Source organism: Carlito syrichta, unplaced genomic scaffold, assembly GCF_000164805.1.
Source record: "Carlito syrichta isolate Samal-C Ts95f unplaced genomic scaffold, Tarsius_syrichta-2.0.1 Scaffold303141, whole genome shotgun sequence".
NCBI classification, from domain to species: domain Eukaryota; kingdom Metazoa; phylum Chordata; class Mammalia; order Primates; family Tarsiidae; genus Carlito; species Carlito syrichta.
Window position 1 is genome coordinate 535,545 of NW_007247237.1, and position 24,155 is coordinate 559,699.

Consider the following 24,155-nt stretch of genomic DNA (forward strand, 5'->3'; position numbering starts at 1 on the left):
TGATGTCACAGAGGTTAGGGAGTTACCCAAGATACAGGGCAGGTCAGTGGTAGAGCCAGGATTTGAAGCTGGGCCCAGAGAGTAGAGTCCATGCTGGCCCACCCATCACCCCCTGGAACGAGCTGTGCACAGCCAGGACCCTGCTACAGTGAGCTGCAGAAATGACCAAGGGAAGTTAGGGAATTTGAGGCCACCTGGACAGAGGAACTACCCAGCCTTCACCTAGACATCTAGAGACTGGGGCTAAGAGAGATCAGGTGACCTGGGCAGGCAGGAGGTGGGGCATTCTCCAGCAGCTTCCCAGGAAGGGGCGAGGCTCTCTTGCCCTCCCCCCCTTCCTGCTCCTTCCTCTCCCCACTCCATCCCCTCTACTCCATCCCATCTCTGAGACCCATCTCTGGACACCTAGGTTCTGGTCCAGCTCCATTCCCGGGCCACTGGTGTCCAGGACACGTCCCTGCTCCTCTGGGAACCTCCACTTCCCCACATGCACTAATAATAGCCCAACTTGGCCAGACGCAGTGGCTCATGCCTATAATCCCAGTTCTTTGGGAGGCTGAGGCGAGAGGATTACCTGAGCCTGAAGGTTCAAGATTAGCCTGGGCAACTTGGTGAGCCCTCATCTCTATAATATATTAAAAAATCAGCTGGGTGTAGTAGCACATGCCTATAGTTCCAGCTACTTGGAAGGCTGAGGCAGAAGGATCGCCTGAGCCCAGCAGGTCGAGGCTGTGGTGGCCGTGAGGGTGCCACTGCACTCCAGCCTAGGCGACAGAGTGAGACTCTGACTCTAAATAAATAAATAAAAGCCCAGCCTTATTTAGATGTGTGTGAGGACTAAATTGAAACAGTGACTGGCACATGTGTGGTGTTCTTGGCTCCTTGGCTGTTATATGACAATTTACAATCACTTAGATTTGTACCAGGTAGAGACACTGGGGACCCTTTCCTCCCAGACACCTCAGGGCTCTGGAACCTTTGCCCTCCGCACTTGGCTAAGGGGCTTGGACCCAGGCTGGGCCCTTGCCTGGCCCCTGCTGCTTCCAGGGGGCCAAGGGTACCACTCAGTGGCCTTGACCGGGTGTCTACACCGACACATCTTCTACCTACATGCCACATGGAGTCTTTTGGTACCAAGTTACAAGTTCCTCACTGACTGGGACTTTAAGGGGTTCTACCCCTTACAGAAATGGACAGATATTTTTAAGCCTTTCACTGTGTGCCAGGCCCCGTGCTGGGCCAAGGACCCCAGGTGAAGATGTGCTGATAGGCTGCTGAGAGAGTCGTGGCATCTGCACTCAACATCAATGCCAAAAGTCAGGCGCTGCTCTGATGGTCCTGGCACAGTGCCCACCGTATGTCACGTGCTTGCCAAGTTTGTGACACTCCTCTCATTGTCCTGAGAGTCCTGGAAACGGGTAGTGAGGGAGCAGCTCTAGGGACTAGGTACAATGATCGTTCCCATTTTACAGATGGTGAAGCCGAGGGCTAAGTTATTTTCCCCATTATCAATCTGACTCTAGAGCCTGTACTCTAACCTCTATGCTGTACTGTAGAACTTTTAGGGAGGGCAGAATTCCCAAGGGCTGGGCAATCAAGAGGGCTTCCTGGAGGAGTAGGTATTGTGCTGAGTCCCCACTATGGGTACAGATGAGTTAGGCAGGAAGAGTGGAAGGCAGTGAGGGTGGGAGGAATGGTATGTGCCAGGATCCAGAGGCAGGGATGAGTGTGTGGGAGGTTGGGTAAGGTGGGGAATGTTGGTGATCTGACTGGGGAGCGCTCAGGTGGCAGGTATACAGGGGAACCTCAAATATCATATTCATGGGCCTCCCGTTGGGGGAGTAGAAATCTACGTGACCCTCTCTCCCCATCGACCAGTGGTGAAGAACCAGGTCACGGGCAGCTTCATCCTCAACCCCAAGGGCAAGGAAGCCACAAGCCGGACCTTCACTGCCATGGGCCTGGAGTGGGAGGATGTGGTGGAGGATGCCAAGGAAAGCCTCAAGACCAGCGGGCCCCTGCCTGAAGCCATTGCTGTCCTGGTGAGCCCCACTCCACACGGCGGCCCCTGCCTACCCCCTTGCCCCCCTAGCTCGCTGCCTCACCGCCCAGCCAGCATAGGCCTAGCGGGAATTGCCCATTCTGGTGTCTCTGGGAGCCTGGGCAAGGCCAAGGAACTCTCAGCCTGGGATCCGCTTCTCATTTGTGCTTAAAGGTTAGCAGAATGGCAAATGAGGAAGAGAGAAAGACTTGTCTCCTCGCTGTCAGCCCCAGATGCTCCATGCAAGGAGTCTGTTCTCCTTAATGCAGGCTCAGAAATGGGCCTGGAGGGAGGCGTTGGCAGGGGCAGGACCGGTTCGTCGTCGTTCAGTGTTGTTGTCATTGTGGTATGACCAGCAAGTGAGTCCAGGAGTGGCTTCCTCAGCCCTTTAAGGCAGCTGACCCAGCACCTCCTGACAAGAGAACAACAAGGCCACTGTCCTGGCTGGGCCCATCTCTGCCCGTGCCCTCCTTCATGGGCCATGGGCCAGGGATTGTTAACCCAGCAGACAGACCACGAGGAGCTGTGTCCATGGTGCCCTCATCCCTGACTGGTGGCAGGTGGACCTTGGACGGACTTTGGTTCTGGTGTTACCCCCACCAGCTGTGAAGTGCCTGCAGGACAGACTCTGTGGCCTGTTGGTGTCAGCATATTAATTCTATTTGCTTTATATTTATTGACCACTCATATGTCTATGGCCAGCTGATTTGCAACAAAGTGCCAAGGCCATTCATGGAGAAAGAATAGAAATAGTGCTAGGGCAACTGAGTACCCACATACAAGAAAATAAAGTTGGATCCCTACCTCACACCATACACAAAAGTCAACTCAAAATAGATCAAAGCCCTAAATATAAGAGCTAAATTTGTAGGACTCTTGGAAGAAAACAGAGGGATAAATCTTTATGACCTTGGAGTCTTAGATATGACACCAAAAGCATAAGCAATAAAAGAAAAATAGGTAAATTGGACTTTATCAAAATCGAAGACCGCAATCACCAAAGGACATTGTCAAGGAGGTGAAAAGACCACTTGCCGAGTGGGAGAAAATACTTGCAGATCACATGTCTGATGAGGGCCTAGTATCCACACTGAGCTTATTGACTGTCTTCTAGAACCAGGCAGTGTGGATGCTCTCATGAGCCCAGTAGCCCGATAGACATGGGTTCTGCCCTCATTAGGACATAGATTTATGGGAGAAAAGAGTGTTCATGGGTGCACTGGCTGCTCTTGGGCCTGGCACACAGCAAGTGTTTAACCTGAGTTGTCCTGCAGCTGCTGGCCTGAATGCCCCCTACTCCCAGCTTGGTGCCACCTCATCCCAACTTTCACTGATTCTGCTCTGACCCCACAGCCTCTCTTTGGCCCCTCTACCTGCCACCCCATGCTTGCCTTGCTTCTCTCTCAGTCCGGTGCTACCCCCTCAGGTGCTCCCCCCAGCTGAGGGTGGCCCCCGTAGCAGCCTGGCCTACAAATATGTCATCCATGAGGACCTGCTGCCACTTATCGGAAGCAACAACGTGCTTCTGGAGGAGACGGACACCTACGAGTGGGCACTCAAGAGCTGGGCGCCCTGCACCAAGACCTGTGGAGGAGGTACTGGCTCTCCTGACCCTCCAGTGCCTCAGTGAGGTGACCCATGGTCTCTTGAGGGGCGGGGGTAGAGGGCTGATGTGGCCTCCGTTGGATGTGTTCCTGTTTATGCCTCAGTTTCTCCCTGAAGATCTCCAACATGTGGAGGCCCTTTCTGGAATGGGGCTAGAGGTGCTAGAGGTATATTCAGCCCTCTGCCCCGTATGAGCTTTCCCCCTGTGGGAAGAGGCAGCCATCCAAAACCACTTTCCTACCAGTGAGATAGGCCTGATCAGGGAGGTATCCTTCAGAAAGTGATGTGGGTAGGCCTGGGACAGAGGGGGGTGGGATTGGCCCTCAAGGCTCGCCACAGGTACCGCCCTTGAGGCCTCAGGCAGGGCAGTGTTGAACCTGGCTGGACCAGGCCCATGGCAGCCTGCCCTCCCCCCAGGGATCCAGTTCACCAAATATGGCTGCCGGCGCCGACGTGACCACCACATGGTGCAGCGGCACCTGTGTGACCACAAGAAGAGGCCCAAGCCCATCCGCCGGCGATGCAACCAACACCTGTGCTCCCAGCCCGCGTGAGTGCTCCTGGGGAGGGACAAGGAGTCTGGAGTGAGGCCTAGTCCTGGCCCCAGGTGGAGGGGCTGCTGAGCCAGCTCCCCTCAGCACTGGGTTGTGGAGATAAAAGCCATGAATTCAGGATTCCTAGAGCAGAGAGCAACCCATGCTCTTGGCTCTGCCCATGGCCAGTGCCCATCCTTCTTGCCCTTCCGTCCCCTCTGGGGTTTCTGGGTTAACTTCCACTCCCTGGAGAAAAAAAGAAGCTTTCTTTGTCCTGCCCTTCCCAGTATTATTTTACAGATGGGAAAACTAAGGCCCAGTTTTGGGGCAGAGTTTTCTTCAGTGATCTGGGGTTGGGATATAGGTGATGTGGATTTCAATGTTTCTGGGCTCCAGCCTAGAGTGCTGTCCACCACCTCTTCTCTGCCTAATCGTCAGGAGTCCAGAGACATAGCCTTGCCTGCCAGCCCTGTAGCCCTGACTAGGATTCCCTGGCCTGAGGTTACAGGTGCTTTTGAGCACAAGGTCATGATCTTGGGTTTATTTGGAAGAACCTTTGGGGAGAGGAGAGAGCTGTGCTTTGTAGAGGACTCAAGCTCAGGCCTTTCAGCTTGTTGCAGAGCAGTCCCCAGGACTTCCTCAGCCTCCATTAGGCCTCCCTAGTCCCCCTCAGGCAGACCAAGGCCAAGGGTGACTGGCCAGTAGGAAACCGCAAAGGGTCTTGTGCATCCTCCTGTTTCCCCAGGAGTCCTCCCTGGCTGGGTGCAAGGGTGCTGACTGGGCCTCACCAGCTCCTGCTCCCTTGGGTTGGGGGAGCCCCAGGACTGAATGTGTGATGAGGGGCCAGGGTGAGAACTGGTGATCAGAGCTAGAATTTGCTCCCTGGTCATGATACCCAGCCCCACCTCTGCCTGGGACATCTTCATAACCACCCTCTTTTACTTGTTACTTTATACTATTACTCAGACCACTTTCCCCACAAATGTCTGTGATTACAGAACCTGCAGGGTTAGTCCTGCCTGAGATCTGGGTTGTACATACTGCCTTAGGGGTTTTGTTTTTAAAGGAAGGGGTTGATTCAGGAAACCTGCCTGAAAGAGCACTAACTTACTAAAAGATGCTGCAGGAAACCTTCCTCCACCCCCACCAGAGCAGTGTGTTTTTGTCTAACTCATCCAAAGGGCATCTACTTGAGATTGGCAAAAAGCTACTAGCAGGCCTCCAGTGTAGCTGCTCCATACTGGAGCCCTGTGGGTGGTGATGGTGCTAGTGAGCTTGTCAGGAGCTCCACAGGACCGTGAGGGAGTCTGTGATGAAAGCGTGACTCTGATCTGTAGTGTGCACCACTGCATCTCAGCACCCAGGACAGTGCCTGCGCTCCGTAGGCACTCCGCTCTGTATGGGGCTATGAAACCATCATGGTGTGAAGACAGGGTAACTGAGACTTGGAGGGGTTAATCACCTGCCCAGGAATACACAGGGTACCAGAACTCAAATGTGCATCGTACCTGTTTTCAAATGAGACAGAGCAGGTGAGAAGAGTGATCTCCCCACCGTCACGCAGCCAGATAGCTGCAGAGCCAGGTGGGCAGCTGTCTTGGGCCTCAAACATTCCGAAGCCCAAGCCCACTCTGGCCTCTGCCTGTGGCTGTCTGGGGGTGGGAGGTGTCCCCTGGGAGGAAGTGTCCCTTGGCCTCACCTCCTTCCTTTGCCCTGTGTGTTTCCAGGTGGGTGACGGAGGAGTGGGGCACCTGCAGCCGGAGCTGTGGGAAGCTAGGGGTGCAGACTCGGGGGGTACAGTGCCTGCTGCCCCTCTCCAATGGCACTCGCAAGGCCATGCCGGTCAAGGCCTGTCCTGGGGACCGGCCTGAGGCCCGGAGACCCTGTCTCCGCGTGCCCTGCCCTGCCCAGTGGCGGACAGGAGCCTGGTCGCAGGTGAGTGGTCCTCAGGAGATGGGAGGGGCTTGGGGAGGACTGGGTGTGAGGGACTTTTGTGTTATTCTCTGCAGTCAGAGTGTTCTGGCTGAATTTCTCTCTCCACATGGAATCTGGCTGTTCTGGAAGCAAGGAGGAACAACTCCCACGGACGCGGTGCCATGGCGCTGTGCTAGGCCTTTGCATTCATTCACTGTCTCCTTTAAGCTTCACACAGTGCTAGGGGACATGGGTTAGTGTCCCTGTGTTCCAGATGAGCAAGCTGAAACACAGTCTTGTATTCAAGAGCTATTTACGCTGGGCTCGGTGGCTCAGCCTGTAATCCCGCGCCTTTGGGAGGCTGAGGTGAGTGGATTGCCTGAGCCCGCGGGTTCGAGACCCGCCTGGGCAGTGAGACCTCATCTCTACAATAAATAGAAAATCAGCTGGGTGTGGTAGCGCATGCCTGTAATTCCGGCTACTCGGAAGGCTGAGGCGGAAGGATCGCCGGAGCCTAGCAGGTTGAGGCTGCGGTGGCTGGGAGCGGCCATTGCACTTCAATCTGGGTGACAGAATGAGACTCCAACTCAAAAAAAAAAAAAAAAAAAAAAAGAACTATTTACTGAGCAGCAGCTACGTGCCGGGTATTGTGCTAGGAACACAGGAACCCAGCATCAACTAGCCAGGCCTGACTCTTGACCTCATGCAGTATGTGGTCCAGTATGAGAAGTGACAGCAAGTTCTTCCCCATCCAGCTAGAAAGGCTGTGGTCAGTGCCTAAAAAGTGACATGGCTACATCGGGCAACCTTACTTTCCCCGAGTCCACACCCCCCCACCCAGGACCCACACACAGCCCATTTGTCAGCATAAGAAGTGTATCAGGTCTGGGCAGTGTGTGTGGTAGCCGCTACAAACAGTGGTCTTCTGCGTTCTTCTGTTTCTTGCACCCACACCTGTCCTTCTGGGGGAAGAAGACCTTGGGAACATGCCTCTGCAGACTCGTGTTTGGTAAATCGAGTCACAAGATCATTGACTATCAGAGCTAGAAGGGTCCTTGGAGACCCTGTCACCCAGCTCTCCCGGTTTCTAGAGTTAGATGCTGAGGCAATGTGGCAGTAGGCACTACAATCCAGGCCTGTATGTCCCACTAACAAGATAGCATCACATAAACTGACCTTCCCCAGGCCACATTATGTGGTGGATTGCAGCAGGGGATACACGAAATACTGAGGAACCCGGGCACAGACCAGACACAGTGGGTGCAGGTGGTAGTAACTGGAACGGGGTCCCTTTCTGAGCCAGGAGTTAACCATTTCAACTGTGGAAAGACCCACAGGGTTCTAAGCTCGGGCAATGGCTCTTGACCACCAGGACAGTAGCACCTGACAACAGATGTGTGTCCTACTGAGGCTATTCAGAAGCAGTCCTCACCTGTCCCTCTGGTCAGGCTAAGACCTGGTACTCTCCATTGTACCCTTTCTGTCCTTGGGCATTGGAACACCCTGAGCTCAATGGCCCATCCTCTGTCTCTCCACCTACCCTGACCCTGGCCACTGCGGCCTGGTCCTGACCCTTTCATGGCAGTGCTCTGCTACCTGCGGAGAGGGCATCCAGCAGCGGCAGGTGGTGTGCCGGACCAATGCCAACAGTCTTGGGCAGTGCGAGGGGGATAAGCCAGACACTGTCCAGATCTGCAGCCTGCCCGCCTGTGGAGGTGAGCCAGGTGGGGTGGGAAGGCCAGGCCCTGCTTCCCTGGCCTAGCAACCCCGAATACTTGAGCTGATTCTCCCTGTTCACAGGAAAGCTCCAGAACTCCACTGTGAAGGCTGATGTCCAGGAAGTTGTGACTCCCATGGGGCAGTGGGTACCACAATCTGGACCCCTGTATCCCATGAACAAGATATCATCAAGTAAGTGCAACTCCACCCCCCCTCCAAACCTTTTAGTGGCATAGCATGGACCATGCAGTAGAGCAGACCTGGCTTCCAGTCTGCCTGTGTGACCTTAGCCTTCCCAGGCCTCAGGTTCCTCAACTGTGAAGTAGGAAGATGCTGTCCTGGTCCATGACCCCTCACCTACGGTTCCAAATGCTTATTTCCAAGCTTGGTGCAAACTCACTTGGTAGCAAAATGTGGCCTGAACTAACAAAAGATCCTTTATTCTTTTGCTACAGAAACATTGCCATATTTGGTTACGAGGTGATATCCCAGTCTCCACTGAGGGTGTTCTGTAATATGGACACACAGAGTTACTTTTCTGACACTCAAAGTTCTGAATTCTGAATCCTGTCTGGTTCCAGGATTTTCAGATAAGTGGTTGTGGACCTGAGCTGTCTTTAGAGGGCTTTTGAGAGAATTAAATGACAGGACATATGCCTTCCTGCCCAGCTGTGAGCTAACAGCAGTAGGAGTAGTAGTTTCTCTCAGCCCTATGACCAGGAACCCATCAGTTCATCCTCCTGTCTTTCCATTTATCCATCCACACGTAAATATTTACTGAGCACCTGCTATGTGCCAGGCTCTGAATTCTACACTCCCTTCCTAGGCTCCATCTCCCTTTCCCTTCTTTACCCTCGCAAGGACCAGGGTCAGCAAGTTCAGGAGCAGAAAGATCACAGACCCTTGTTGTTAGGGACCTCATTGGCTGTGGACTCTTGTGCAAATCCCTTAACCTCTCTGGGTTCACCTGTAAAATTAGGCTTCTGACTTGATTCCTCAGAGGACCGTCTAGCCTCAACCTTGCCACTTCTCTGCTCCTATGCTGAGGCTCAGGCTGGACGAGTTCCTGGGTATCCTTCCCCTTTTCTTTCCAAAAGCAAAGCCTGGGGCCCTGATTCTGATCCTAGAATTCTGGCGCCACCTAGAGGCCACTGGCTTTTCATTCTCTCAGATCGTTCTTTTCACCTAAGCCAGCCTCTCTCCCTCACCTCCTCCCCTCTCTCGCAAAAATTAGAAAGCAAAGCTCCTGCCTTCATGTTTTATCGGGAGAGACCTATATGGAGTTGTCACAAAAACATTTTTTATTAAAGCATGGTATTTTAAGCAAAGTAAACTGGTGTAGTGAGCACCCCTCTACACCAGGTACTTTACAAATGTTATTTATAATTATATTGTTGTTATTCATTGGTGAATGTTGGCATCATCCCCGTTATTTATAGGTGAAGAGACTGAGACTTGGATAGTTTAAATGACTTCCCCAAACCTCACAGCTCTTGAGTGGCAGAGCCTAGATTTGAACCTAAATCTGCTTGATTCCAAATTTAGTGGTGGAGAACTTGTTCCAGCTGTGTGCTGTCTGGTGGCAGGATGTTTACTCTGCTTGTTGTGAGTGTGAGTTGCCTGGGCTTTTCGTGAGGCCCTGGCTGGGGAGGATCAGACTCCTTTGGATTGCCTGGGAGGAGGTGAGGGTTGTCACTTTCACCTGGAGCTGCTGCAGGTTTGACTTACCCCATGCCAGGCCACATCCAGACTTTCCAGTCAGTCAGGGCAAAGGAGATAGGTATTGGCTGTTTGTAAAGCCCTCTGAGGGATTCCAGTGTGTAGCCAAGTCTGAGGACATGGTTCTCATATTTTCCCACAATTGAAATTCCCTAGAGGGGTAGTGAAACCACAGTGCTGGGGCTGAGACAGGATAACTTGAGCCCAGGAGTTCGAGACCAGCCTGGGCGGTAGAGTGAAACTTCATCTCTACACAAACTAAAAAAAATTAGCTTAGTGTAGTGGCATGTGCCTGTAGTCCCTACTTATTTGGGAGACTAAGGTTTGAGGATAGCTTAAACCCAGGAGTTCTAGACTGCAGTGATTGAGCTATAGTTGTGCCCCTGCATTCTAGCCTGGATGGCAGGGCAAGACCCTGTCTCAGAAAACAAAACAAAACACAGTGCTGGGCATCCCACCCCCAGAGTTTCTGATGTGCTAGGGGGGTCTGATGCATTTTGGGGCCCGAGACTTTTCATTTCCAGCAAGCTTCCAGGCAATGCTGCTGCTGGGTGTGTGGGCCATCGCTTTGAGATCTGCTCTAGAGGATTTCACTTCCAGGAGGGAATGGAGGGAGGGCAGTTGGTGGGTGAGTGGGAGGTGGGGCCTATGTCACCCGGCTGATGGGCATCTCCTCCCCTGACGTCTGTCCTTGTGCTGTGTTTGCAGTAGAGCCCTGCATGGGGGACAGGTCCGTCTTCTGCCAGTTGGAGGTGCTCGATCGCTACTGCTCCATCCCCGGCTATCACCGATTGTGCTGTGAGTCCTGTACTAAGAAGGCCTCGGGCCCCGACGACACTAGCCCTGACCCTGGACTGACCTCACCAGCCCCCTTCTCCACTCCCGGGAGCCCTTTCCCAGGACCCAAAGCCTCTCCAGGTGCTGTGGAGCCTACCGGGGAGCCAACGGGTTCAGAGGAGCATCAGCATGGCCGGCCCACACAGCTCCCGGGACCTCTGGACACAAGCTCTCCAGTGACCCAGCATCTCCTTACCCCCCAGACACTGAGCCCTAGAGCACTCTGGGGAACTTCTGCTACCACCCCTGGGAGGCTGCCTTGGGGCTGGACTCAGGCACTTATGCCGGCTTCAGAGGATACAGGACAGCCCAGGGAAGACTCGAAGCATCCGGGCACCAGCCTTCCCGCCACCTCCCGCATGACATGAGCCGTACCTGCCATCCCATAGTCACGTTTACACTCCATATACTGCCCCATGACCGCCAGCTCAAAGGACACACAGTGTGGGGCATGGGCAAGCACAGCAGCACAGACTTCCTTTTAAATTATTCCCCTTCTTGTTCTTGTTGGGGCTGTGATGGGAGGAAGACAGATCAGGGAAGCCCTAACCAGAGATACCTCAGCAAGCAGCCCCAGGCGGCCTGACTGAACCTTTCAGGGGCTCCTGCTGGTCTCTCCTGCTGGGACCCAGGCCAGCCTCTGTTGCCTCCTCACAGTCACTGGCCCCAGGGTGGTCTGAAGCCCAGCTAGGAGTTGTCAGGGCGGCCTGCCTTCCACAGAATTGTGGGGACCCCTATGGAGGTCCTGCCTGTCTGATCCCTCTGTCTAGAAAGGAAAAGCAGGACTGGGGAGGTGGGAGGCGACTCACAGACAGACCAAGAGGAAGGGGGGCTGGGTGAGTGTGGCATGAGGCTTCCCCACTGCAGGGCTGGGGCAGAGGATGCCAGCTTGTCTCAGGCCCAGCTCTTGGAACCTGAGAGCTCCCAACAGCCCTGCCAAGCTGAGGCCAGGGCGGCCGGGAGCAGAGGCCGGCTTGTCTTTGCTGGCTGGAGGGTAACGCTGTAGCCATTTTCTGCTGCTGTGATGTCACTTCTCTTACTTCTGATAACTCCCAATTACAAACCGGCCTTCTAATCCCACTCCCAACCCACCAGAGAAGGGGGCATGAGACACTCTGGACCCTAAGTCCTCATCATCCAAACTGGTGCTTGACCCCTGGCTGGGCCAGGATGGCAACTTTAATCATCACTCCAGGGCTTGAAGGGAGCCCAGCCTGAAGATGACTGCAGGACACAGAGGAGATGTGACTTCTCAGACTGCGCCTCTCAATCGTTGCCCCCGCCAAAGACCACTCCTACTGGAGTCAGGGGTCTTTGCTCACCTGGCTCAAGCTGGGCCAGAGGTGTGTGGTTTTCTGAGGAGCAGTTGGGCCCCAGGCTGAGGACCAGAGTCCACTCATGGCCAAGCCCTGGGGAGGACAAGGGCCTCCTGGGCCAAATGCCCCAGCCCTGGGGTGGGGAGGACATACCCATGGTGCTGTAGGTCCTTTGCTGGACTCAACTGCCCTCCATGTTGCCTACAAGGGACAGGTAACAGCCCTAGACCCTCTGGCTCTCAGGAAGTGGCCTGGTTCCCAGGATACCTACAGGGGTCTTCACCCCCAGGGTTGTGGGAAGGATCTCCCAGACTCCCTGCTACATGATAGAGGTGCTTCTTACTTCTTCCTTTCCCAGGGCAGGAGCTGTTCTGAGCCAGGCTGAAGAAATAGGGACAATGCCCCCTTACCTGAATGCCCTTGGAGAACAGAGGTGGGGGCAGGGTCCCGGGTCCCCAGGTGCTCCCTTCCCTCCCCCTAAGATGCTGGGGCAAACACTGAGTCATTCCTGTGAGAACCAGCCTGGCCTGTGTGCCTTATAAATCCAGATGTTTAAATTTTTATGTATTTATTAACATTACCCTTGGTGCTTTGTTTTGGACCCCCAAAAGATTGTGCTGTGTGTGTTTTTCTTTCTCTCTCTCTCTCGTTCTCTCTCTGTTTTGAGGAAGGGGGCAAGGGAGCCAGAGCTCTAAGGGTCTGGGCTGGACTGTGGTAAGAGTATTAGGAGTGGGGCACAGTACACTCTCAGGGAAGAGTGGCCCCTCCATTTATCCCTCCACCTTCCTACCCACACCAAGCACTGCCAGGTAAGACACAAGGTTTCCACCAGATTGTTGGTCACTGGATCTCTCACTTCCTTGAGGCCTACGTTGTAGGACAACACTTTATACCAGGATGAAGTTTTAGGAGTGAAAGAAAAAAAAATCTTTGGTGATTTGAATTTGTGAAATTCTCACCCTGCCTACATGCAAGTAGGGAAACTCTCTAAAGGACCCTCCACAGAATGAAAAGATTGGCATTGGGAACAGGGTGACCACGACCACATTGCCTTCTAAGCAGTGGCAGAATGTGTGTTACTGAGTAAAGAAATCTGCAGGGCTGGGGCACTGAGGAAGGGGAAACTGGAGAAAGGGCCCCTTGTGATGGAGAGCTGACCTAATGAGGAGAAAGTGATTTGGAGACTCCCCCCCCACACCCCCCCAGGTGGGGGTGGAGTCACAAAGACAGATGGAGAGGGCAGCCATGCTGGTGGAAATAGCTGGGGGCGTTTTAGCATGTAGTGTATCTAATATGCCTAAGGGTCGATCAAATTTATCGACCTTTGGGAATGTCCACCCCCCAAATTAAGGGCTATTCTTTGCGGGAGCCAGGGTTTTCGTTTCAGTGGAGATTGAGAAGGAAAGGATGCGTGGGTGAAGATGCAGGCCAGAAGGAAGGAGGAGCAGAGCACAGGACAGGACAGCAGGAAGTAGGGTGTGGAGTCCTGAGCCCACAAACCCTGTCCCCCACCACCCCAGCGAGTCACAGAAATCCCGGGAGGACTCTAAACTCCACACAGTGATTCTAGCAGGCTGCCGGGATGGTAGCACACACCTATAGTTCCAGCTAGTTGGAAGGCTAAAGGGGAAGGATTGCCGGAGCCCAGCAGGTTGAGACTGCGGTGGCCGTGAGTGTGCCACTGCACTCCAGTCTCGGCAACAGAGTGAGACTACGACTCAAAACATAAAAAATAAAAAAGCAGGAAACCCAAACTGACTTCTGAGTTTCAGTAAAGAAACCAATTCCAATTTAGCAACTTTGGTAATATATGTTTGAATTGAGATGGTCAATGTAAAGCCCACCTGTGAATGTACCCCTACTTTCCCCCCATGGAAACGTAGCATTTGTGGGCTTGGAAGGAGCCTTAAAATTTGTTGGACCCTTGCTTTACAGATATGGAGACTGAGACCCAGGGAGGAAGGTACCTTCCCAGGATCACACAGTGCATTTATGTGCAGAGCAAGGAGGCTCCTTTTGTCCAGGGTAGGCCTGAAACTTAGAGTGAACAAGAACCTGGAGTGGCAGGTGCCAAAGAGACACACCCCAAAGCAGCGGAGCCTCTTGTGCCTGATTAGTGATGGTTAGCCAGCTTAGCTGCTGCCAGGGCCTTCTATAGGTTACAGCTAGAGGTACCTGGGAGCTGGACAGAGAGGAGGCCAGCTCTGGAGGGAGAAGGGTAGACAGAAGAGTACCCACTGGACACCTCACGGTCCCTAGCCCCAGGGGTCACCCCCAGCTCTCCCACCCCCACCCATCAACAGAGCAAACCAGAGGATGATGATCTTTCCAGGGAGGTGGGTCACAGCCTGCAGAAACCTGCTTCTCCCACCACCACTCTGACCCCACCATTGGGGAAGCCCAAATGCCCAGCTAGTGAGTGAATCCTCAAAGTCTACTCAGAGCCCTGGCTCTGCCATCCTGTTCTAGGCCAGAAAGCTTTGGGTGATACTGCAGTGGCCAGCACCCCTGGAGGTGATTCTGGCCCCTACAGGTAAGTGAAGGGGAAGTGAGAGGCTGTGGCCCTCCTCGGCCAGCCCTTGTGGGCTAGGTCCCCCAAAGGATAGTGACTGAGGCTTCCAGGCTGCCGGTGCATACCAAACACTTTGGGAGAGGCAAGCACCAGAGTCCACCCTGGGGCTTCCTCAGTGAGATGGGGGAAGGATGCAGAGAGTGGGAGTCCCTGGGGGGTGGGTGTGGATAAGATGCCTTGCAAGGCCTGCCCCAGCCCTAGGGTGTTGTGAGGATGGGATGACCTGTTCTCTCTCCCTCCTGCTAAAAGAGTAACTCACAAAGGCAAGAAGATAGAGCTTTGGCATTCCTTCTTACGTTGGAGAATCTTAGAATAATGAAATCTTGAAATTTTGGAATCATAGAAGCCTAGAAATACTTGACAATGGGATACGAGAATAATTGAAACAAGATTTTAGAATCAGTTGCCCATATAGCATCTTTCGCTGTAGAAAACATAAAAATCGTGCATGTGTAGAATCTCAGGAAAGTGTTGCTTAGGGTCTCAGAATTCTGGAAAGATGGGCTCTTGGAACCACAGACTTGGAAGGGACCCCAGAGCACATCTTGTTCCTGGACTCCAAACAGGAGGTCATCTAGGACTGGGAGGGGTGGGGAAAGTTGGATCGTTGAATGTTCTCCCAGGGAGGACCCAGAAGACTGAGAACTTGCCTTCTGTGGTTAGAGAGGTTGGGTTCAACCTGCTGCCCTGTCTGCTGCTCTGGTTAATGCCCTCACTCCCAGAGCCCCTGTCACGGCCACTTGGGCCATCTTTGTGTCCTGTTTTGAGGGAATCAGCTTCAGTGATAGATCCTTAGTCCTGTGAGGTTCTCAGACTTTTGGAGACTTATCATGTCTGAAGGCTGAAGCAGCAGGGGTAGCAGGGAGATGGGAGAATTGAGCAAATGGGAAGCAATTGGAGCCCCCCAAACCAGGCTGGATGACTCCATGGGAACTGAACTCAAGAGAGCAGAGGACCATTCTGAGTGGTCCCTTGGTGGACTAGTGTCATTTTTGCCAGTCTTCAGTCCTTCGAGGCTGTGAGGATCTGTAGTCTTGGTTATCATGTGCTTCTGCACAGAATTGGACATCCGGCAGTTCCCAGAGACGTCCTCCTGGAACCAAGCCACACAAGACCCTGCTGTGCCAGGGAGACTCTGGGTGTGGGGTAGGGGAAACCAGCCCGGGAGGGAAGCAGGAGAAAGATGTCAACCTACCTGGAGAGGTAAAACAGCCTGGAACCTTGGCCAGGGCCTCTCAGAGGTCTTCAGAGTATCCTAGCTCGGCCACTACATTTATATATGAAGACTCCAAGGCCCAGTAGAAAGGAAGGAACTTATCTGAGGCCACCCAATAAATGTGGGACCAACCCCAGTCCCAGTGTGCCGTCCTCCATGGCTTCCATCTCTGCCAAGAGTGGTAGTACTTCCATTTGTCAGGCAGGGGGCCATTCCAGACCCTAACCCAATGGCCATCCCAGACTGCAACTGCATCTGGAAGACACTGGCCCAGCCCATTTCAGATCCAGGATCTGGGGCTGCCAGCTCTATTTGCATACAGTGTATCCACCTAATCCTGGGAGAGGGGACAGAGAAGCCCTTGAGAATAGAAGGAAGTGTCTTGCATAGGGAGAAATGAAAAACTGTGATTGGAGTGAATGAATGAATGAAATTGGTGAGTGATGAACCTGGCCGGGACTTGATTCTTGGCTATGTCACTGTAGCACTGCGTGGCCTTGGGCAGATGACTAACCTTACAGGGTCAAGTACCCTACCCGTGTCATTGGTTGATGAGGATTAAGTGAGATCATGCTCGATGCTTGACACATGGCAAGTGCTTGATGAGTGATGGCTTCATTATGATTGTCATGGTCATGATCACTACTGGCAATAGCAGCAACCTTAGGCCAGCACCAAGGGCCCTCTTTCCATTGCAGCTTCAGAAATATCCTTACTTGTTTAGCGGCCCACCGGGAAAGGCCATATAGGAATGGCGGTGAGCAGGACAGGTGCCGAGGTGCCAGGCTGCCTGTCTCTACCTGGAGGGGATTCTACAGGCCACTCTCACTTTCAGGCTGCATCCACACCTGCCCATACTTTACAGAACCCTGATGCAGTGACAGCCGATTTCCAGAGTCCAGTCTCTCAGTGCCCACTGGCTTCCCTTGTCATGGTCTGCTAAGTCTCCTCTAGCCATGGCCAAGGCCACCACAGCTGTGACCTTGGAGGAAGACTCCTGAAGCACCAGAGTCTCCTTGCCCTTGGAGCCAGAAGAGACAGTGCCACATAGACTCACCCTTACTCTCTTGTCCAAGGAGCCGGGGATGTCCTCACCCTGCTTGTCCAGATGGCCTCGTTGGGGCTCCACCCTGTGACTTCATTTGGGCTGGTAAGCCTTGCAGCAGCAGGAGGGGATGGAGGGATGGTAGGCCTCGAGGAGGGCAAGAGACTCATCTTCCTATTCTTCCAGTGGAGAAGGGCAATTTGCGCCTCACCAAGCCCCTGGGAAATAGCCTGGCCTCCTCTGGGCCTTTTCTTGTTGGAAGCCACTTGGTGGCCCTCCAAGCCTTCCCTCTGAAATGACACCGTGAGCTGGCTTACAGGGGAGGGCACAGAGCCTGGGCCAAATGACCTGGAACTCTATGGGCTCTTCTGAAGAACCCCTGCTCCCCACCTGACTGAAGGCTTGGGGGAAGGTGGAGATCGGGGACAGGGAAAGAGAAGTGGGAGCAGAAGTATGGAAGTATAGTTGGGTAGCACCCAAGGACTCAGCTGCTACTGATTAGACGTCTCCAGGGTCTACATCCCAAATCTTTTTCTCCTTTAAAAAAGTATGCAAGAAATATACACTCATGATTGAAAAATTTTAAAACATGATGAGAAAAAACCCATATTTCTGCCTAGCAGTAGTCACTGTTAACAATTTGGTCATCCATTCCAGATTCATGCATGTATGTGCATGTGTAAGCCTATGAATGTCAGTACACACACACACACACACACACACACAAACACTGGGTGAATTGCCACTCCATGACAATCAAAGAATACCTTTGCATCCTGAAATACGTTGAGCTACATTTTTATTTTTTAATGACTACACAGAACTCACTGTATGGCTAGATGGTCATTTACTTAACCAAATCCCTTAGGACTGTAAATGTAGATTGTCTCTCAATTTGGGTATCATGAATATTGATGTTAGGTAAGTCCTTTTACACTTACCTGATCTTTCTTGGGAAACATTCCCAGAAGTGAATGGGAGTGCAAAATGTACCCAAACCACATTTTAAAGTCACATGATATATATTTCTCAATTGTCTTCCAAAAGACTGTTCGGATTTTAGTCTCTCCAATGGTGTAATAGCACGATACGACAAATATTAACAACTCTAGTTTTCATCATGGTTTCCCAAAACATCTGTAGAAGTCCTGGATATCCAAACTGATGACTTTGTCATTTTGAATTTGGCCATCTTCATGGCAATTGGCATTCAAAATAGGGTCCCAAGAGCCTAAGAAAGTCGGGAGGCTTTCTGGGTCATCAGTGCCAGCTGCCCTCTCACTAAGTGGTCAGCAGGAGACCCAGCTCTAGTCCAAGCTTGCCTGTCTTAGAGTCTGACCGTGAGGGCCTCACTTTGCCTGTCACCTCTGGCCTGATCGTTTCATGGGTGCTCATGACGATTGCGTTGGAGAGTGGCGTGAGAGCCCTTTGTAAATGTTAGCCTGTCCCCTGTGTAAAAGAGTTGTCAGGAAAGCAGACATGATGATAGTAGTGTGACTTTCATTTGAGATTAATTTCCAAAAATGAGTGCTTGAATATAGGGGGATATATTGCTAATATTTATTGAGCTTGAACTCTTTGCCAGGCACTGTGCTATTTCCTTCACCTAATATTTCACTAAATCCTTCCAATAACCCTATGAAATTGGTGCTATTGTTACCATCTCCATTTCACAGATGAACCTGAAGCTCAGAGAGGTTGAGTCACTTGTCTAAAGTCACACACAGCTAGCAAAAGGTAAAGATAATCTCCGTATGGGCAGCTGAGAAGAGACCGCACAGTTGACAAGACACAGACCTGGAATTCTGTATTCAGGACAACCTCTGTTACCCAGTAAGTGGCAGTGTTTGCAAAAAGAAAAAGGCTTGTGGCTTGTCAGGTTGAAGTCAGAGCCCAGATAATTTGTTTATTAATGAATGTCCTGGCTAGGAACAGTTTTCATACAAATGAAGAAGCCAAGGCTCAGAGAAAGGAAGTACCACAGATGGTCACACAGAAGCCACCATGTCTATCCTCCTTTGATTCCAATTCACTGCAAAACTGGGGCCTGGTCAAGGTATTACAATCCTGGCCACTGCATCAAACCAAGCAATCACTAAACATATTTTGCGGTGAATGGAACGGGATCTTCTAGTGATAATTTTCTGTGACTCAGAATGCAATAAAGTACACTTCCCTCAGTACGTTTCCTGCTCTGTGACTATGGGCAAAACCCTTTCCGCCCCCTAGGACTTAGCGTCTTCTACAAAGAGGCAACTGAACAAATCGCTCATGGTTCCAGCCAGGAGAAGGCCAAAAGTCCTTCAGATTGTCTCAAGTAAATGCATAACAATGGTGGCACAGGGAGCCGGAGAGCCAAGGCAGTGGGTGATGTGTGAGTATGAGCGTGTCATGAGCGGACAACATGTGTGTCCCCATGGGTTCTCACACTCCAGGCGAGCCTTGTAAACGGGGTGGGCACTGTGGGAGATGATAGCTTATGCCATGCGAAAAAGGATCCGCTGTTTCCATCGTTTCTGGCAGTGAGAAGCTTCAAACCCTGATTTTTTAATGTTAGCAAAAAGTTCATACGCCAAAGGTCAAATGAAACCTATCAGCAGCCTGGATTTGGTTTGCCGCCTCTGGTCCACTAAGCTGGGTAGAGGTGCTGCGTTGGGGTGGAGACACAGCCCACTGGGCTGCGCTGGGCCCTCCAGGACCCCCCGGCAAAGGAGCATCTTATTTCCTGCTTTGCCTTCATTTCCAAGTCCAGGGTGTGCAGCTCCAGTTTGCTTTAAAGGGCCAGGATCCTAGAAAAAGGCTCATCCCTTGCTCTGATTAGACCACCTTGGAAGGGGCTCTGCTAGCAGCTCTAGAAGGAAAGGGAGGCCAAAAGAGGCCACTGACCTGGTAAGCTGAGAGCTGTGAGTTCAGGTGATGAGACCAAGGGGAGTCACATCTCTCTCTAGGCCTCAGTTTCCTTTTGATCTCTCCACGACAGGGAAGCAGTGTGCGGTGCTAATGAGATACATTGGTTACAGTTTATTTACTACCTGTATGACAGGTAATGCAGTGTTTCTCTTCCTCAGATTCTTTGTCTAAAAATGGAGATAATAATGTTTAATCCCATTGTTATGAGAATGAAATGGGAAAATGCATCTAAAATGTGTTAACACAATAGCCCCAAATATGGCACCTTGGCAACTGAGAAAACTAGGGACAAAAGGTCACTCTCACCTCCCACCTTTCTTCCGATGGTCATAGTGGAATTCTCTGACCTACCTTGCCTGAAAGTAGGTCATCAGACCCTCATTCCAGAGGGTCCTGCCCTATACCCGGAGGCCAAGAAGAATCTGAATGAACAAGCCTTGCTAAGTTCCCCCAGTTTATTACCATTAGATCATACATTCTTTATCCAAGTATACTTCTAAAAGGCTGTGCACTCTTCATCAAGCCTGAGCATAATAATACACAGTGTTCCCCAGGCCGTCAGGTCTCCATTTCTGAAGACTCCCATGTCCTGTAAAACTTTAATTACATAAAGTTGTTATGCCTTTCCCTTGTTAACCTGTCTTTTGTTATAGGGATGTCATCCATTATGGCCTTGCAGTAAGTGAGGAAAAGATAAAACCTTTTCTCCTCTACAAGCGTTATGGTACTGTGGTACCAGGGACATAGAAAATACTTAACGCTTTAATGTTAGTGATTTGACTACTGAGAACTCCACATGATTCTAGATTTTGAACTTGGAATGACAGACTGTCCCACTGTTAAGAAGGGGCCTTAGTGAGCTGAGGAGGGGATTGAGGCCCCAAGAAAGGAGAGGCTTGCTTGGGGACAGACAGTTGACTGGGGAGAGGGCCAGGTGACCACCCATGGCTGGTCCTCAGCAGGGTTTTGGGAGAGTTCCTGGGATGTGCACCCTGATCACTGACCCTTCTCCTAAGTGCTGTCCATGGACAATTGCCCACCCTTCTGTGTAGGCAGCCCAACTATCAAATACTAGCCTGTGTAGGCGGCTTGCCCTGTGGTAGGTAGAAGAGTTGGACAGATATGGGAGAGATGCTCACTGGCACAATGTTCTCCCCTTCCTGCTGACGAGAGGACAGAACCCAAGTAATGATTACCCTGGATTAATGATCTCTGATGTCAAACTAAAGCTTAGCTGAGTGGAAAAAACAGAGCTGGGCCACACCAATGTGATATCGATGGTTAGAGTCTAATCCGCCAAGACCTCAGAAGACAAGCCTGTGATACAAGATCAAATGTATGGACAAGAAGAAGGAGGGGAACATCTCTTCTAAGGCTGGAGTCCCACTGAAGGGCTCTGGGGAGGGTCCAAGAGAGGTGAGGACCGGTTTCAGGTTGGCAGCTGTTTGGGAGGCAGAGTTAGACGTGGGGTAACTAGGGATTGGGAGCTGTCATGAGGCAGGGGTGGCTCAGCCCCAGGAATAAATGAAATCAGTGGCACAGGCCTCATTGGTAAGAAGACAAGAGTCATTCAAAGAGGGGATAATCATGGCATTTGGCAGTTGCTGCATGACCTTGGGGAAAACATTTCCTGGTAACTTTGCCGCTGGCTTTGTCTGTGTCTGTCCTTCAGCCTCATGGAGGCAGGATTGCTTTTGGCTTTTTTCAGTCCAGGTTAATTTTTTCACTTTCAATCCTGTTCAGGCTTCACAGCCAAGTTAGCAAAAATTACACAATCACTCTTATGGCAAGTCCGTTGCTATTTTTATTTCCTATTGCATATTGAAATGACCGAAAGGAAATAAAAATAGCATGGAAGGGTCACTTATGTGGAGACTTGGAAAGGCCACATGCTTCCCAAAGAGTCACCTAGAGATGGAATAACTTAGGTCAAATTTAATAAAGCCTCTGGGGATGGACACAAGCCTGTGCCCCAAAAGTAGCACAATGGCAGAAGCCGAGCAAAGAGAAAAACTCATGAGTTACCCCCAGTTGGGTGGAAACAGGGCCTTGGGTTGGGGGGGAGGCCCAGGGAGGAGATGAGTATTGTACCATCTGTACTGGTCTCCCACTAAGGAGAAAGAGCATCTCAGAACAACTGCTCCTAGGCATGATTTCCCCCTCTTAGCTGGCAGGAGGTTATTAACCTTGTGTTAATAATCTCTGATGGTAGACAAAAGCTTGGCGGCAACGAAGTGCGGGACTACATCAAAAACAAACGTGTGGCCTGCAGACCAAAGCTGCTAATGGGCTTTCCTCATAGGGCATCACCTGTAAAACTAGAAAAGTTCCAGACAGAATGGCGTATCCTCACATACAAAACATTTTTTTTTTTTTGAGTTGGAGTCTCACTCTGTCGCCCAGACTGGAGTGTAGTGGCCGCTCCCGGCCACCGCAGCCTCGACCTGCTGGGCTCTGGCGATCCTTCCGCCTCAGCCTTTCAAATAGCCGGAACTACAGGCGTGCGCTACCACGCCTGGCTGATTTTTTTTGATTTATTGTAGAGATGGGGTCTCGCTGCCCAGGCGGGTCTCGAACCCACGGGCTCAGGCAATCCACTCACCTCAGCCTCCCAAAGGCAGTTTTGTTTTTAAACACAAAATTTCACCTGAATAGACATTACTCCAAAGCAGATACACAAATGGCCATAAACCCATGAAAAGATGTTCACCATCATTAGCCATCAGGGAAATGCAAGTCAAAACCACAGTGAGATACCACTGCCCACTTACCAGGATGGCTAGACTTTAAGAAGACAGACAATAACAAGTGTCTGCAGGATGTGGAGAAACCCAAACCCTCATCTTCTACTGGTAAGAATATAAAATGGTATGGTCACTCTGGAAAACAGTTAAGCAGTTCCTCAAGAAGTTAAACCCAGAGTTACCTTATGACCTAGCAATTTCACTCCTAGATACATACCCAAGAGAACAGAAAACATATGTCCACACAAAAATGTGTATATAAATGTTCATAGCATCATTATTTACTATAGCCAAAAGGTGGAAATAACCCAAACGTCCATGGATTAAAAAAAAAATGTGGCATAGCCATGCAATGGAATGTTATTCAGCCCATGAAAAGGAGTGAAGTACCACCACATGCTATAATAGAGATTAATCTTGAAAACATGACGGTAAGTGAAAGAAGTTAGTCACAAAAGGCCATCTATTATCTGATTTCATTTACAGGAAATACCAGAATAGGCAAATCTATAAAGATGAGAAATAGATAAGTGGTTTTGTAGGGCAGGGAGAGCTTAGAGGGAAATGATGAGTACAGGGGATGGGGTTTATTTTTGGAGTGGTGAAAATGTTCTGAAATTGACTGTGTCGCACAACTCTGTGAAGACTAAACACCATTGAATTGTATATTTTACATACAATTGTATATTTTATATCTCAAGAATTATATCTCAAGAAAGTGTTAAACTGAAAAATATGGAGTGGAACCACACTGCTTGAAGCACTGGACTGCATCCTACCACCAACTCATTCAACTGTCAAGCCCTTACTTCTGCCTTTCCAGTATGTTTACAAGACTGGTGGTATTGGTACTGTCCCTGTGAGCTGAGTAGAAACTGGTATTCTTAAACCTGGCACGTGGTCACCTTTGCTCCAGTCAACATTACAACTGAAGTAAAGTCTGTTGAAATGCGCCATGAAGCTTTGAGGGAAGCACTTCCTGGGCACAGTGTGGGCTTCAATGTCAAGAATGTGTCTGTCAAAGAAGTTCACCGTGGCAATGTTGCTGGTGACAGTAAAAATGATCCACCAATAGAAGCAACTGGCTTCCCAGTTAAGGTGATTATCCTGAACTATCCAGGCTAAATCAGTGCTGATTATGCCCCTGTCCTGGATTATCACATGACTCACATTGCATGCAAGTTTGCTGAGCTGAAGGAAAAGACTGATCGCTGTTCTGGTAAGAAGCTGGAAGACAGCACTAAATTCTTAAAGTCTGGTGATGCTACCATCGTCAATATGGTTCCTGGCAAGCCCCTGTGTGTAGAGAGTGTCTCTTTCTATCTGGGTCATTTTGCTGTCTGTGATATGAGGCAGACAGCTGCTGTGGGTGTCATCAAAAGCAGGGACAAGAAGTCTGCCGGAGTTGGCAAGATCAAGTCTGCCCAGAAAGCTCAGAAGACGAAATGAATATTATCCCTAATATCTGCCACCCCAGGCTTAACCAGTGGTGGAAGAACAGTCTCAGAACTTTTTGTTTCAATTGCCTATTTAAATTTAATAGCAAAAACCTGGTTAATCATAAAAACGCATCATAAAATTTCTGAAGGAAAGGAGAATGTGGACCATTTTTTTTGTGTGTGTGTGCGGCAGTTTTGAGTTATTAGTTTTTTAAATCAATTCTTTTTAATGGCAACAACTTGACCAAAATTCTGTCACAGAATTTTGAGACCTACTAAAACAAAGATTAATGAGAAAAAAAAATTAGGGGGCTGGGTGCAGTGGCTCATGCCGCAATCCCAGCATTTAGGGCAGCGGAGGTGGGAGGATAGCTTGAGGCCAGGAGTTTAAGACCAGCCTAGGTAACATGGTGAGACCTCATCTTTACAGAAAAAATCAAAAAATTAGCCCGGTATGGTAGCACGTGCCTGTAGTCCCAGCTACTGGGGAGGCTGAGGCAGAGAGATCATCTGAGTCCAGGAGTTCAAGGCTATGGTAAACCGTG

At 50.9% G+C, this 24,155-nt stretch overlaps 1 protein-coding gene and 1 pseudogene across 1 annotated transcript in view; both read left to right on the plus strand.

Moving 5' to 3' along the window:
• ADAMTS14 (ADAM metallopeptidase with thrombospondin type 1 motif 14) overlaps positions 1 to 10,784 on the plus strand; it is an 84,002-nt gene extending 73,218 nt beyond the window's left edge. Inside the window, exons 16-22 of the mRNA XM_008057859.2 lie at positions 1,879 to 2,042; positions 3,468 to 3,636; positions 4,064 to 4,196; positions 5,907 to 6,114; positions 7,679 to 7,808; positions 7,894 to 8,004; positions 10,240 to 10,784. Coding sequence (XP_008056050.2) covers positions 1,879 to 2,042; positions 3,468 to 3,636; positions 4,064 to 4,196; positions 5,907 to 6,114; positions 7,679 to 7,808; positions 7,894 to 8,004; positions 10,240 to 10,736 — 1,412 coding nt within the window. The 3' untranslated portion in view covers positions 10,737 to 10,784. The remainder of the gene's footprint in view (positions 1 to 1,878; positions 2,043 to 3,467; positions 3,637 to 4,063; positions 4,197 to 5,906; positions 6,115 to 7,678; positions 7,809 to 7,893; positions 8,005 to 10,239) is intronic.
• A 4,515-nt stretch (positions 10,785 to 15,299) lies between these two features.
• Positions 15,300 to 23,620, plus strand: LOC103260214 (annotated as a pseudogene).
• Positions 23,621 to 24,155: the final 535 nt, after the last annotated feature.